A 16,639-nucleotide genomic window follows, 5' to 3' on the forward strand; every position below is an offset into this window, starting at 1 on the left:
CCAGAGGCCCATTTCAATCACCCACCCCGCTCCTAGTAAGGAGTGACTGTAGGCAAGAGGCCCGTCAAAGCCCATCATCTGACACCATTAAGAGCTCAAAAAGAGAGAGAAAAATAAAATCCAGCTCCCAGTTAATCCTCATGTCATCAAGAAAGTATCACCAACCTATGAGATGGGAATGTTTAAGGAGGCAGAAGGAACGAGGTATCTGGAGTCTTGGAAGAGCAAGCTGCCCCTCGTTTGTCTCCTTATGATAAAAAGGTATTACTTAACCCATACTTGTAAAAATAATTAAGCACCTAATAAATCATTTTTAAGAAGCGAGCCTCCCAGTAGGTGTTTGCAGGTCCCTTTTATACCATCCTCCCTCAATCCTCCCCTCCCCCCCACCCTGCCGCCACGCTGCTACGATCAGGGATCAGTAGTTAGAAACCTTGGGGGTTTCAAGCACACACCAGACACCAGGTAGGATAAGGCTGTGCTTTATTACATGCATAATTACAAATCTGTGCTAGGTGAAAATGTATAAAGCAATGGCGACCCGGGTTTATGCCACACAGAGAAAGGGCTGGATGAGCCCCTTAACCCTTCTGCCAGTGTCCATTCCATTGCCTTTAACGTGATTGTTTCCATCTCTTACAGTTTGCATAGCACTTACTTGTCAAAGTACTTTCCATTCATTGTCTTGGTTTATCCTCACAACAACCCTGTGAGGTAGGTAGGGCAATTAACGCTATCCCCATTTTGCCGATGGGAACACTGAGGCACAGAGCGGTTAAGATCTCAAGGCTAGTTAGTAGAAGCATAGGGAATAGAAACCAGGTCTCCTAACTCCCCAGCCCATGTCTTCCTTTTTAGACTATGTTGCTATGCATGACCAGGAAGCGAAATGAAGCAAGCAGTAAGCCACAGCTTTGGTACAGGCTGTGCCTATGAACGGGGACCAACCCCTCTACAAGCTAGAACAAAGCTAAGAAAGCGTGACGTAAGGCTTGGCAGTACTCGAATAAACAATCGCTCAGAACAGCTCGGCACCAAGCTCCCTATGCAACTCGGGCTGTATGAGCTTTGGCTGATGCTAGCTTCTGTACATGCCTGGCTGCTGCTGCTGTCTGTGCGTTAGCTTCAGAGGGACCTTTACCAACGCTGAGGACCTAAAATGTCGAGTCAGACGGGTTTTCTTTGGCTACTGTGGTAGGGAGCCGGCCTTACAAATGAGCGTATTATGGAGAATTCAGAGAGGGGCCCGTGGGCTGGAAACCGGTTTTTCTGATCCTCCTGGCCTCACCGGCTCACCCAGTGGGTAGCAATTCTCCCGGAGCCAGGGGTGAATTAGAGAGGTAAGAGCAGGAGGCTGGCCTTGGTCAAACAGAGAAGAGTCACCGTAGCAACATCAATGTCATCCTTAGGTGACATGACCAGGGTGCTATCTGGCAGGCCCAACTCCTTTCTGGCCTGTACCGGGTTAGCAGCATAGCTCCAAAAGACAGTTTAAGAGAACAAAATACTACACACGTCGGATTTTTAAATCTAGAATGAAATCACTTCTTAACCATTACATAGTCCCAAAGGACCAAGTATATAATAAAAATGTACATATTTATTTAAAAGCTGAGTACTGAAAAGGCAGGGCAAAGGGCGAGAAGGGAGGGAGGAAGGGGCCACAGTAAAACAGAGAAGGGAAAATGAGCACTCTTGAAGGACCGTGTGTTCTGAGGTCATACCCAATGTGACCAGACTGATCATTCCCACCCTGATGAAACCATCTCAGGCCACCCCCTTGTCCCCATGTTGCCAGATGGCATTTCACTCACCAAATCCTAGGCCGTCTCTGACTTTCAACAGATTTGGACTAGTAGAAAATCAGGTTTAGCAATGAATTCTTCATATGTCTGCCTTGAGACGCTAAAACCCTTAATGCTCTCAAGAAACAGCCCTGGCTTTGGCCCCGACAGTAGAGCAGAACCCCATGTGGTCCAGCAGCTCAGAAGTGTCCTCCATTCTCTGTCCTGAGAATGACGCCGTCCCTTCCCCAAGGTCCACATTCAAAACAACATGCTTGTTAACAACTGAGAAAAAAATGAATCAGGGATAGGGAGAGGGGTAACCGAGGGAAAAAAAGAGGGGGGAGGAAGAGGAAAGAGAAAGAGAGGCAGAGATCGCTTTTTCTAAACCCTCCTATTTTTACACCATCGTATGCTGTTTCTGCTTTTAAAGAGGCCAAACTTTAAGCAAGGCATTCATTTAGTGAGTGCACACAGAGGCTGAAGACCCTTTGGCAGGAACTGAGAGGTAGGAATTTATGACTGTGGGACTGGGCAGGGGGACCTGCGGGGTCCCATCCAAGAAACACAAACTCTGCACATCACAGACTTTCTTTCTTGGGTGAGTTGGCAAAATCGGACTACACAGTGGAAAAATCAATTCTGTTCCCTACATCGCTTCAAAACTTTGCCCGGATCCAGATGTTCAGAAGTGAGACCGTGGCCAGCAAACATTTGTGGAGTAACGTGAAGTTGCTAAGACCTACTATTCCAAGAACTTCTCTCCTTGGAGTGAACGACCAAAACTGAGGCAGAGCAAAGGGTCGCCCGGGGACCACTACATTAATTTCCCTGCAAGTTTACACGGCTCCCTGAGCTCTGATCCGAGAAGCCCTCTCTGTTTTTCTTTTTAATACACAAGAAATACATTCTCGGGAGGCTACAATATAGATTTTTTTTTAAATGTCTTGCTATCAAAATTTAATACGGTCTACCTAAAGCTTCTCATTTAGGCAATGGCATGTTGTCACCGGCCCCCTTCCTGAGCAGATGTCTGGTCTCAGGTTAGCCCTCCCCATCCAAGCAGACTGCCTCCAGCAAAACATGGCTCAGAGCCTCTCCTCTACTTGCAAAGCCTGGTCTCTGAAAGACTACTTGACTTGTTCTCTACCCAGGCACATGAACAAACAGTTTATAAAGGCCCGATTGTATGGCTTGGGGTGTAGGACGGCCTTCCTACCACCATCTTGCAACAACTCATATACTTTTTTACTAGGGGTTTTCCACTGCCGCATCTTCCAATTCTCTCTCCAGAGGGAGTCCAGGCAAACCCAGAGGCGGTTAAAAAAAAAAAAAAAATCAAGGTTTTAGGACACTTAAGTTCAGGCCACATATTTAGACTTTTTTTTTTTTTTTTTTAAAGAACTGAATATCCTACTTCCCATTTCCTTTCTAAAGCTCTAGTTTTTCTCAGGGTTTTCAAGAGCTCAATACTCTGTGTACTACCCTGAAAAAAGGTCCTCCTGCCTTCCCTGAATTTATTGGTGGCGATGTGGACGGACAGTCCTCAGCAAGCACTTTGGCAATATAAAACACACTGGTTATTTCAGATTCTCAATATTGTCTTCACTATCATCATTAAAAACTCAGACTTCAAAAATTGCACTCCTCATAATTAAAATAAAAAGATACTGCGGGATAAACAAGTTCACCATCCTCCTCATCACCTCACAAAACAAACCAAGATAGAGACCGACCCGGGACAGGCGATGCAAATACTTAAAACGTATAACATGCTCGATTACTCTGCATGATGGGACTCTGCTGCATGACAAGTTTTTATATTTGCTCCCCCCACACCTGAACGAGCTCCTAACATCATGGTTAAGGGGCGCCTGGGTGGCTCAGTCGGTTAAGCTCTGACTCTTGATTTCAGCTCAGGTAAAGATCTCGGGGTTGTAAGGGGTTTTGAGATTGAGCCCTGCGTTGGGCTCAAGGCTAGGCATGGGGCCTGCTTAAGATTCTCTTTCTCTCTCCCCCTCTCCACCTTTAAAGAAAAAGATCATGGGTAAGAATTACTTCACAGTCTTAAACCACACTAAATCCCCATTACTTTATCTTTCTCACATTCCAATGGAAATGGAGACTTGCTACAGAAATTTCTGTTGTGCTCTGCTCTTCCAGTAAGGGCTTCAGATTCAGCCTCTAATGCCAAAACTGAGCTGCTGTGCTGTTCAATCAGCAAATTAATCGTCTGCTCTGCCAGCTGGCAAATCCAAAGTGTCATCAATGTCAGATTATCCACCAGAGGATATCAATTCTGTGGATTATACCACCTCTATTCCACAGCTGGCCCAAGCCAGAAGGAAGCTGGGGCCAGAAAAGAGGAGAGTGTCTGAACAAACATCCGAATAGAAATGACCTTGAAAGTGGCCATTAGTTTGCATTTTCTGTCCCTTGCTTCCCCCTTCCAGTGGTCTAACCATGCATTAACGGTTTGGGCCTCTGTAATTCCTTACACTGAATATCTGACTCTATAAAGTATAGCAGCTAGACTTCTACAAACCTACCAACCTCCATTCTTTTCATGACTGAAAAGAATCTTTCAGATCTTTCTCCTCGGAAAATCCTCTCCCCTGAAGCACTTACTGGCATTCCTTTGTAGAGCCTTCCCTTGTGTTGGGCAATTTTCTTTTCTTTACGCCCAAACACACTCGTCTCAATTCAAATTAATTTTTAAATCACAGATCATCTAGTCTTTTGCCATTGAGGTATGTGGCCACTTGAGGCTACAGAGAGGCCTCCCTCCCTGTATCAGCTTTGTTTGTTGGTAAAGTCGGTCCAACTGCTGACTTTGCAATGGCAGAAAGCATTTTCCTTTGCCTGAAGACAAGAAACCCTTGAGTGTGAGGTGCAGAGCTAACAGTCTAGCAGAGAGCTCTAGCCACAATTAGCCAACCTTTGAGCCAAACCATAGGACTGGACATATAATGAATACCGTACACTATAGCTACTTCTAGCCTATGTGTTACAAGGATTCCTGAGAAGCTGAGGTTAATGAATGAGATTTATCAGGAGTGAGGTATCAAAAGGATATTATTCTCTGGAGGGCCAATCGGTGCTTAGCATCTAGAAAGTATACCTATACCTTGGCACAGTGTTATCTGATTTCTCGAATTAATTCTCTGAAGTAGCACCTTAACACTGGCTCATCTGTCTGAAATCAAAAACAGACCCTAGAAGAAACACAAAGGCAAACTCAGACGCCCTCCATAGCACTGCTGCACTATGAAATGCGACCAAACCTTTGTCTCATCAAATACCAGAAATACTAATGCTTCCTGTTTTGCAAACTTCAGCTGGACAGCTAATAAGAAAAGATAGGTAGTGAACCAGAAATATACAGATAAGAATGACTTCTGCACAATACACAGGGGCGGTTTAGCCCACGGCCTCATCTCAGATGAGGAAATCAGTGGCATGAAAGGGACAGAAGACATAAAGGGACTAAGTCATGACTATAACAGAAGATAACCTAAAGAGTTTTTTTCTCTTTCTCTAAAATGTTAGCATGATATACTTTAAAAAAAAGAAGAAACGAAGCAAAACTCTGGTGAGTGCCTTGACAGCTGAAAGATAAAAATCAATACAAGCCTTAGCTACCCAGGTCTGGGCAATAAAAGAATTTCAGATTTTGGAAAGAACTAGGGGTTAAAAAAAAAAAATCCTAGATTCAGGGTTCAGCAACTTTTAAAATGAGGAACCCTGAGGTGTTGGGGAAGGGGAGGTGGAGGGAAGGGGAGGCTGGGCTGAGTGACTGCTGGTTCTAGGCTGGACGGATGGTGCACAGTGCAGGGACGGACCTGCAGAACAGGAAAGGCTGAACTCACAGCCCTGGCAGTTGAGTTCCGCTACTGCGGGCCCTGGGCATCGGCACAGAGAGGGAAGGAGGCATGGTGGCAGCAAATGCGCTAGAGAGCAAAGCAGGCGGCTGTGCGCTACCTCGGGTCCCCATGCCAGAAGGTTGCTGAGCCCCAGTTTACAATTTAACTATCCCTGGGAGTTCTTCCTTGAGAGAGGAATGATTAACCAGGCATGGCGCCCAATCCCAAAGAGAGGACTGGGGACTGAGGAGTGGGAGGAGAAAAGAATGGAGGGGAACACAGGGTTGGTAGCGGGGGCAGCTGCACATGGGGAAAACAACAGAAAATGAAACAGGGCGTCGGTCGGAATGATGGCGATGATGGTGGCTCTGTGATTCCACCAGGTGTCCCTACAGTGTGATGTTTTCTACTGCAATAAAGGTGGTAGAAAATTGAGACAGGCACCTTTGCAATTGGATAAACAAGCACCTTTGGTGTCACCAGGCCTTGTCCACACCCCTGGGTCTTAGGATAGCTCTGCGTTTTACTTAGAATTCTAAGGAGCCTCAAGGGAGTCGCAGCTGCCTATCCTAATTCCAATGCCTCAAATAGATTTGAATGTACCCCAAGCCTAAATTCATGTTCACAGGGACAACACTGGCCTGTGTTATGCACTTAACACTGGGAGGAGGCATGAGCCCCCAGCTATTTTAGTACTGGTGGTCTTCACAAAGGAATGCATGAGTATGCAGATTCAGCTCAGGATCTTCCCTGGTTTATCAGCACGCAGTCTCGAAGTGATTCCCTTTACTATTCTTACATATTCCAGAAGCCTAAAGCACCATCACTCATGGAAGCGGCATCTGGCTAAGAGAATGAGTCAGGACCTCACAAGAAAATGTGAAATTCCTAGTCATTGATTTTGCTTAGAACTTTACTAATCATTCATTCCAAGGAAGCCGAAGAAATCATTCCTTGCTACTAACAAATTCATGACAAAGTCCTTGTCTACTGGCTAACAGATACCATCTGGAAAATTACCCTTTTTGCAGACAAGGAGAAAGTTCCATGACTTATCTTTGTGCACTTCAAAAGAGTACCAGGAACAAGCAAGCTATAAAAGTCAACCTCTCTAAATTCGTTTAGAGAAGGTTAACCAAAGCAGCATTGTCTTATAATCAGATATTAAAATTAACATACACATACACACACACAAACTAATAATGCTAAGTATTGTAACAGGAACAAGATAACATTTGAACTGAATTTTCACAGTCTGGAAAACACCATTACTATTTTCCTTCTGGCTTTCCTTTCTGTGGTTGGAAAAGCAAAGCCCCTTAGCTTACACTTCATCTTCCACCAACGACAGAGTCCAAAAAAAGTGACTTTTTCATGAGTTTCCTGCAGGCTATAGGTCAGGACGGTTGGAATTTTTCTTGCATAGTTTTCAGTGATTGCATATTGGCTAACAATTATGTTTTAAATTTTAAAAAAATTAAAAAGAATGAAACCAGAGCAATCTCGTTGACTCTTTCATAAAATCTTCCTAATGCAATATCACAGATGCCTAACTGTATTTTCTCCTAAAGAGAAGATTAAATTCCAGAGATTATGTAGTGCAACTGGTTAACTTAGAGGAAAGGGACAACACACACTAATAATATAACTTCACCCTCCAAATACGGGAAATGTGTTTTGGGTACCCAGTTAACAAAATACATCCATGGTCTGCAATGTCCTTCCTGTTTTATATCCAGCACAACCCTGTGATTCTAGTTGAAGAGAATGGAGTCAGGATCTTGGTTCGCCATCTGTGCTATATGCTTTAACACATCCTTTTTGGTAATGATTCCGAGCAACCGCCTGCAAGACAAAACGAGACAACAAAACAAAAATAAATCAGGGGTTAACATTCTCTGAGGGGACACCCTTCCACCCCAGTCCTTTGCAACTCTGTCTTCAACACCGTCCGGGCTTACAGCATGAGGCACTCACAGGACTAGGTTACATGCACCTGGCCAATGGGACTGCACTTGGGTCCCCAGACAGGCTGCCAGCATTTCTACTTCCGGTCTCACATCCTGCTATCTCTTGTGGCTTAAATATTCCCTACATATCTGAATCTTCTCATTTGCTACCCGGTTCACACGCTCCTCTTCCAGAATGCCTCCCTGATCTGCAGGATGGCAATGCCTGTGTCCTCCTGGCAGCAACAGCCTGACCTACACTCTTGTCCCATCTGCTGTCATGTGATACGGGTTCATGTGTTCTCAGATTCCCTAGGACATCGCACACTCCTTGAGCGGGGAGAAGGGCCTTTTTTGTGCCTCCTCGGCATCTAGCAGAATACCTTCTTGCATGAAATAGGGGATTCAGTAAGTGTTGAATGAATCAGTTAGGGAAAATCCCCCTGCTGATTCAAATCCTGCAAGACATCTGTTACAACATTTAGAAATCATACAGAGTGAAATTCTTATATAATTGCTGGATTAACATAGCATGCTTAGAAAAATCAATCCACCCTCCTCCACCACCTCCCTTGTTTTCCAATAAAAATAGCAGGGCTTCCTTTATTGCATGACAAATGTCCCGGGGTGGGGGGGACTGAAAAAAAAGTTTTTTTTAATTAACTAAAAATAAGGAAATGTCCCAGAAAGACTGAGCCTTGGTCTTGAGAGTCAGAAGACTTGTGTTTAAAGCCTACCTCTCTACTGTATATTAACAGGGGGCCCTTGTGCAGATCTTCAAACCTCACAGAAACTTGCTTCTCTCATCTTCAAATAAGAAAAATAAAGGTACTCAAAGGACCAATACTATATATACATATACTACCTAATACCATCATAACTTCAGTGCTGTCTGTTCAAAAGGACACAGCTGTTTCCTTTGCGGGGAAGGGACTACATTATTTATAATGTGCAGCCAGTAGTTCCCATCTCTCAAAAACACTTTTTCCCCCAAACCCCTTTTCCATTCATGACGATGATAAAAGAAACACATCCATCTTCATCGCGGAGCTTCAGGAGGGCCTGTAAGTGCTACTGAGGGTCAAATGAATTGGGTTCTTCTCTCTTTCTCTCTCTACAGTCTCCTTCCTCCCACAATCCAATGTGCCTCCCCCAGGCTGCTCTCACCCGTTGTGCGTAACCAGGCACTGCCGCAGTCCCAGCTTGCGGAAGATGTCCACGACAATCTCCATGGGGGTGAGGTCGGTCACAGTGAAGGGGCTGAGATCCAGGATGTTCCGGAGTTTCAGGGTGGGCGGGGTATAGGGCGGCATGGGAGGAGAATGCTCGGTGAAATAAATGATGGACGTGCTCACAACCCCATCCTGTTTCTTCCGTGCATTTTCTATTTGAGAAGTAGGGGGGACAAAAGTTGAAAATGGAGGTGCTCCTTCTATCTTGATGGCCCCTAATTCATCCCATCCTCCCTCTGTCTCCCCACCCTTTGTGCATGTATTTATTTATTTCCACTATGGATCTCATGATCCTCTTTCTGAAATCCTTACCAATTGAAATAATGAGATCCCTTCGGAGAACAAAACCCACAAGTCTTTGGGACTCCCGGGACACCACCACTGGGAAGCCACTGTAAGTGGTTTCACTGATGATAGTCTCTACATCTTCCACAGTCATACTGTCCTGAGTAAGGACAGTCAATAAAGGATCATTTCTCCGGGGTTTCATCACATCCATTGCCAGGGTCTTATGGGCAAACTCTTCTTTGGCTTCAAGAAAGGGGTAACCGTTGAGACGAATGTGGGCATCATAGATGCCTTCCCGCCCAAGAGCGTCTGCCACCCACTTGCTTGTCATGGCTGCAGCCATCAGAGGCACAATGTACTCCAAGCCCCCAGTTAGTTCAAACATTATGACAACGAGAGAAACGGTCATCCGCGTCACCCCACCTGCAAAGAAACAGACATGGGCCACTGAAAACAGGAACAGTTCATTCATGCCAGGTAAGGGCCTGTGACAGACCCCCATCCAGGGACAGCTTACTTGCCAGAAACACTGCTAAAAAGAGGTCTCCCCTGTTAAATGCAACTGCATTAAAGCAAGTTTATAATGGACATGAGTTACATTTCTCAAAATAGTATCTACGAACATCCTAGAAGCCTTCTACATTTTTCTCCTTTTGTTTCTTATTCGTGCACTGCTTTCTCCCCCCTAATTATAAAGGTCACTGCAAAAGATATCCACAATTTGTGTAACAGTACTGAGAGGAGAGGTTCTCTGGAACATACAGGCTCTTGTGGAAAAGTCAGAAAACACTTTTTAAAAGTCAATAGAAGACGGGGCACCTGGATGGCTCAGTCGGTTAAGCATCTGCCTTTGATTCAGGTCATGATCCCAGGGTCCTGGAATCGAGCCCTCAGTTGGACTCCCTGATCAGCAGGGAGCCTGCTTCTCCCTCTGCCTTTCCCCCCACCCAGCTTGTGCTCTCCCTCTCACTGTCTCAAAATAAATACGTAAAATCTTTAAAAAAAAAAAAGTAAGTCTATAAAAGTCATTATCCATAAGCTCACTCCCTAAAATAAGCAGAGTAAAAATTCTGAATGACTTCTGTAAGTTTTTCATGATGTAAAAATACACGTTTTTATGTAAGTGAGCTCATATTACACATTTAACTTCCCACCATGCCGCCCCCCACTTTATGTCAGGAACATCTTGTGTATTAACAAAAATTTATTTAATATTAAAAATATTAAATATTAGGATCACATTTAATAGCTACATAGTAAAGATTTTATTTACTTATTTATTTGACGGAGAGAGAAATCATAAGTAGGCAGAGAGGTAGGAAGACAGATGGGGAAGTAGGCTCCCCGCTGAGCAGAGAGCCTGACGTGGGGCTCGATCCCAGGACCCTGAGATCATGATCTGAGCTGAAGGCAGAAGCTTAACCCACTGAGCCACCCAGGCGCCCCTAACAGACACATAGTATAATATTACCCAGTTATATAGACCATAATCCACTTAACCAGTCCCTTTCTGTGCATATTTAAGTTGATTCCAACTTCTTGCTCTCATAGATAATCCTGCAATGAACATTCTTGGGCAGAATATCCTTCTCCAAGTTTCTGATAATTTCCTTAGTATGATGAAATTTGAGAGTAAAATTGCTCCTCAAAGGGAGGAAAATAAGCTATATGATAAAGAATACTTCCTTAAAGCACTTGAAAAAATGGCAAACCCAATAGGAAATGGTCATTAAGAAAATCTGCAGTGAACCGTGTTTCAGATCATGCTTCTTTATTACATCACCTGGGTGTCAACTTCTTCAAGGTCAATGCAGACACTACTCACCTAAGCAGGCTGCAGCCCCAACCATCGCATAAAGGCCAGGGGTGATACAATCTGCTCCCTGACTACACCAGCTATTGAAGATGGCCCAGTCGTGGTGGTAATAAGCCAGCTGCTCCATTCCCACTCCCAAAAGTCGACCCGCTATAGCACCAACAGCCATGCTGGGGATAAACAGGCCAGAAGGTATCTGCAAAGAGAAAGCAACAGGTGCTTAGGGAGGAATGATGCACTCACCCCTGGCATGCGTTAAGGGCTAGAGGACTGACCCTCTGCGAAGCGAACAGGCCAATGACAATTTAACTATGCACTATGCTAGCAAGTGGCCATAAAGACATGTGTAACGCTACAGGGGCTAGAGGTTCTCTTGGACGTGCAGGCAAGTACGACTGCAAAGAAGCTTACCCTGATTTAGGGGTCCATCTGGCAAGAGCCTGAACTCTCCAGACCAACATAGAACTGGAGGGCAGAAATTAAGCCTTTCCCAAAGAAAAAGGAAAATAGATGGAATTTCTCACATATGCAGACATTTTCCCCATTCTGAATTCTCAGCAACAAAAATTCCCCTCTACTGACCATCTACCACGTTCTATGCTGGATACTCAACTGACAGGATTCCCCCAGTTCTGGACAGCCACCCCTGGGAGACAGGAATCATGATTACCCAATCACAAAGAACTCAAGGTTCAGGGAGGTGAAGCAACTCACCCAAGGTCAAGTTACAGTAAATACCAGTGCCAGGGATGAAACACAATCGGTGTTCCTAACCACTCCCATGTACTGAATCTTAACCCACTAGTCACATTAAAAGGATTGTATACAAGGTCACATTTTATTTTGTAATAGTATAAAGAAAGATGAAATGCTTACATTTTTTAATGCAGAAGTAACTGTGGTTGTGTGAGTATCCAAACAAAACAAAACAACCCCACCGCCACTACCACCAAAAGACCCTCTCAGCTGTCTCCCCCTCTATTTCCCTGACTCTTAGGATATCTACAGTGAATTCTCAATGTTCTGTGTGAAGGGAGAGAAATGATGACAAGGACAAAATGAAACAGCAGATTATTTTTAAATAGCCTGTGTTCAATTGTGAAATACATTTGAATCTGGATGGGTTGGATGGTCTGAACATTATCACTTTAAATCAAAGAATAAAGCCATGACAGGGAAAAACAAATCCCTCAAGCAGCACTGTAAAACTTTCCGGAGTGTATATTCAGAGACTATAATACTGCCTAAACTGAGCTGCGACATCTTCTCTCCCAGTTTGAACTTCCGTTTCCCTAGAGAAGAGAGAGAACTGACTTGGTAGTTGGGTGCCAGAGGCAAGACAAACAAATAACCTAGGGAGGAGAAAGAAAATACCTTAACAAATGTTCCTTTCTGATTTCTTCTGAAACATGGCAATGATAACAGATACTGGAAATAAAAGATGCTGGCCTGATGTCTGCTTTTGACAGTTGCAATATTAACTTGGGATCACCTGTGAAGTTCCTGATCCTTGGGCATTGATAACAACGGTAAAGAAAACATTGAGCGTCACTGGGCCGAACCATGGGACGCTGCCATTTTAGTGGTCAAAACAGTTGAATAACGGCTACCTCGTTTGATTCAATTTGATGTTTTGCTCTGTTGGCAAACTCTAAAGCCCCCCTATGAGGACCACAGATGTGGTGGTCAGATATTGCTTTAATACAATAGGCATGTGAACAAATATCTCACCATTCCTTTTCTAGGGGCAAAATCTGTTTTCCACCAGAAAGGAAAAAAAAAAAACCTTTCTTCTTAAATCTCATCACTGAGGTCTGCATGAGGCCTAAAAGTCAGCTTGGATGATGTTAGGTAGAGGTGCTACTGTCTAGGAAGCTGAGGACATGTTGGCGGGAGCCTTCTGAGGTGGGGGGATAATGCTGCATGAAGCCGGAAGTGCCACATGAGCTTTGAAGATTGTATGATGTCTTGGCTTTGCCCCCCAAACCCATAGCCACACATCTACCCACTGAGTAGCGAAAAAATCTCCTCACCTTCATGCCAAAGGTGAATATAGTGATGACAATTTTCAGTATGAGTGTCAAGGCCAGCTGCCACATGGCACTGTAGACTCCCACACCAGCCGGTCTGTCGGGCAGCTCACCCCCCTTGCTTGTGTTGAAACGGTTCTCATAATCACAGAGCTTGGAGGAGTCCAGAAGTCCACAGTCATTGAATAGCTCAGAAATAAGCTCACTTGTGCTCATGCGGGTGTATTCATTGGGGAAAGCCAGGATGGCAGTGATGGCTGTTACAACGAGTACCTCTACAACAGGGTACTTCCCCAGCTGAGTGGTCTTACGCTTCCGACACCAGGCAATGTTGGTGCGGATAAACAAAGCTCCCCACAGACCACCAAATATGCCCAGCAGAATGAAGGGCACAAGCTCAAAGAGATGCCAGGGGGTGTGAAACTCCACATAAAATAGAACCAGGCGGCTGTTGCCAAAGGGATTGATGGAACGTAGGGTAAATGCTGCCACCAAGGCAGCAAAGAACGAGCGCCACAGTGTTTTGAGGGGGAAATAGTAGCTGACCTAGAAGAAAGAGGGTGAGAAAGCAAACGTAAACCAGGATGCAGAAACAGTTTCAGGTATGGGGTGTCTGGGTGGCTCAGTTAGTTGGTCATCTGCCTTCAGTTCAGGTCCCTGGATCGAGTCCCGTATCAGGCTCCCTGCTCAGTGGGGAGTCTGCTTCTCCCTCTGACCCTCCCCACTGTCATGCTCTCTCTCTGTCTCTCTGTCTCAAATAAATAATAAAATCTTTAAAAAAAAAAAAAGAACAGTTTCAGGTGAACAGTTAGTGCTGTAGGAAGGAGAGCTGAGGACAAGAGAACTACCCAGAGAGTTCTGGTTACACAATAAATGGTAACACGTGAGCTGGGCGGAGCACCTCCAGTCTAAATGTCCCACAGACACGGGCCAGAATTCCTGACATGAAAGCAACACACACATTCTACAGACAGAAAAAAGTAGTTACCTCTTCTAGGCTGAATAACACTCCACCGATAGGCGCCCCAAAGGCTACAGATACGCCTGCTGCTGCTGCTGCCGACAAGACCTACAATCCAAAACTCAGAATTAGTCTTGGAATAATGACACCTTTCTACTGACAATCACATTTTAAAAAGGGAACGTTAGTGTTTAGAAAACATTTTTAAAAAACCAACTATACATGCTCCATATCCAATGGATCAAAAATGAAGTTTAATTCATATTTACTTATTCAGAGAGCAAATGCTGTGGGCTACATTTCAAACACAAGGGTCTAATGCTTGAACAGGTAGAGGGTCTTTCCTCTATAATGAATCCAGGCATGGACTTTATTCCGAATCATTCCCCTCACACCCGGTACTCTTGATTCATTAACTGATTTTGAGTCTGTAGGCTTATTAACCACCTAAATGAAGTATTTTCAGTAACATATTTACATAGTGCTTTCTTTATTAAGGAATGCTTTTCTAAGTAAGATTTTAGAGATGGCTGTAATGATATAAAACCAAAGTAACAACTGGCTCACAGCCATTCAGGAGCTGCAAATCTTCATACAATAGGCAGTTGGGGTTTCCTACTCAGTGCCCTACTCCATCCCCAGTGACCAGTGGAAACAGAAATAGGGAGCAAACTGAAGCAATGAGAAGCAAGGGGATAGATTTTGAAAAGAAGACCTAAGTGTATTTCACTGAGGCCAGGAAAAGGGCTAGGTGGGAGAGGAAGAGGAAGGGGAAGAAGCTGTCAGAGGGAAATAAGGAAGGAGAGAAAGAGAGCAAGTGATACTTAGCTCTACCTCAGTACATAGACACACTCATGCGCATGGAAAATGTGTAACCAACACACCAGAATTAATGGAAGGATAAAGTCCTTTCACTGGATTCTGGTTGCCATGGAGTGATAAGTGATTTGTGTTAGTATGGAAACTTTTAGAAAAAAGTTTAATAAAAATTAAGAGTTTCTGCAGAATAAAATGGTTCTTGGCAAAATAAACGGGCAGCTTTCCCTGGGAATGCAGGAAGGCGCAGGAAAATGAAGGGAAGGAAGGAGTGAGGTCTTTGGGGCTAGCCCAGTAGGACTTCAAAATTCGTGCCTATATACTGTCTTTCATCCAAAAAGGATGAGGACAGTCAAATAGGAGGATTTCAATGACTTTTCAGGATGAATTATGAGGAAAAAAAAAAAAAAGAAACATGATGGCTAGTTTGCTACAAGTTTTTGCTGACAGAGTAGAGTCTGTCCATGCCCTTCCTTCTCAAATCTGTAATCTCCACCATCTGCCCACTTTGCCAAGGCCCTGGGACACAAAAGGGTTGCTGCCGATGGTGAGGAGGACAGGAAAAAATAACTAGAAAGTCTAAATAAACAATAGGAAGTGAACTCAAGATGCAAATATTCATGAGTCTAGTTAGAGAAATACATGCCATCTATACAGAGAAACAGCCCAGAACTCCCCTCTCATTTTACAAGGAACTGTGAGCAAAAATGCCAATTTTATGGCATGAAAGTAACCGGCCATCTATAGTTTCAAAGTCACTCCAACCCATGCAAAATCAGCAAGAATCAATGCTCTCCTCCGGCCAGCTCAAATGGATTTCACCTCTTCCGGCTTCTGTTGTCCATTACTCCCATCTAACAACCTTACTGGTTTCACACTGCCGTTATGCCCCGCTACCATCTGACGGTAGCTAAACAATCGACACAGATTTCCCTCTCCCTTTCCTGCTAGCCTTCCTCTCCTGCCAGGAACTTCCCCCCTTGAACTATCTAAATGTATTCCATATTTGAAATTTCAGCATCTCTGAGTTTCCTTCTGGGCCTTATGGTTTGTTTTGCTTCGTTTTGTTTTCCGAATAAATCACTAGGTTGCAATTTTGTGAAAAATCCATTATAATAAAATGACGTTGGCCTTGACCCATTTCATATGTGATTTCTGTGTAATTCAAAGAAAATAGAGCAAGAAACTTTATTTCCTTAAATCCTTAATTATAGCAGGATAAAAGTAACCAATGATGTGGAACATTTCTAAAATCTGTTCTTCCTCCGCAAAACGATATACATTAAGAACTGCATGAACATGAGAACAGCTATGGAGACGCTGTGGCAGGACTAATTTAGCCAGATGGAGGCAGAAGGCAGAGAGAGAGATCCTATACACGGAGAAACTCATTTAGCATGGCGTTAGGTAGAAATAAAAGATGGAAAAGCTGGTATCTGAAAATATGCAGGGCTTATATTCTTTCACAGGAAAAAAATGACTTCTTTTAAAAAAAATCTCTTATTTTTGTAACTTATTCTGTAATAAAACAGCACAACTTGTGTAGAGTTATATGTATTAGAAGTTCTTAAAGTCCTTACTTCTCCCTCACTACCACCTCACTTTCCCACTCACCACCGTGAGCAGGGAAATGTCACCACCAGTGGACGTTTTCAACAGTTTGGAGTAAAACTACTTTCCAGACGTTTTCCTTCTAGGTACACATATACATACTTTAAAAAAAAAACAGTACTTGAATTATTTTATACATGTGTTATTCCACAACTGGCTTCTGAAATTTAATGATCTTCTGTAGCCATCAATCCACATCAACATACATAAGGCTATCTTTTTTAAGGACTGCCTAGTATTCTACAGTATGGCCAGAATATCGTTTATTTGATCGGTCCCGTTGATGGAC

At 43.9% G+C, this 16,639-nt stretch overlaps 1 protein-coding gene across 4 annotated transcripts in view; it reads right to left on the bottom strand.

The window, feature by feature from the left end:
• Positions 1–466: 466 nt before the first annotated feature.
• Positions 467–16,639, bottom strand: part of CLCN5 (chloride voltage-gated channel 5) — a 158,489-nt gene continuing 142,316 nt past the window's right edge. For all 4 annotated transcript variants that reach the window (XM_059385861.1, XM_059385862.1, XM_059385863.1 and 1 more), the window contains 6 exons: positions 13,951–14,031; positions 12,966–13,508; positions 10,942–11,128; positions 9,141–9,539; positions 8,764–8,980; positions 467–7,492 (listed from right to left, as the gene is read on the bottom strand). In XM_059385861.1, the coding sequence (XP_059241844.1) occupies positions 7,402–7,492; positions 8,764–8,980; positions 9,141–9,539; positions 10,942–11,128; positions 12,966–13,508; positions 13,951–14,031 (1,518 nt within the window). In that variant the 3' untranslated portion in view covers positions 467–7,401. The remainder of the gene's footprint in view (positions 7,493–8,763; positions 8,981–9,140; positions 9,540–10,941; positions 11,129–12,965; positions 13,509–13,950; positions 14,032–16,639) is intronic.

Source organism: Mustela nigripes, chromosome X (genome assembly GCF_022355385.1).
Source record: "Mustela nigripes isolate SB6536 chromosome X, MUSNIG.SB6536, whole genome shotgun sequence".
NCBI lineage: Eukaryota > Metazoa > Chordata > Mammalia > Carnivora > Mustelidae > Mustela > Mustela nigripes.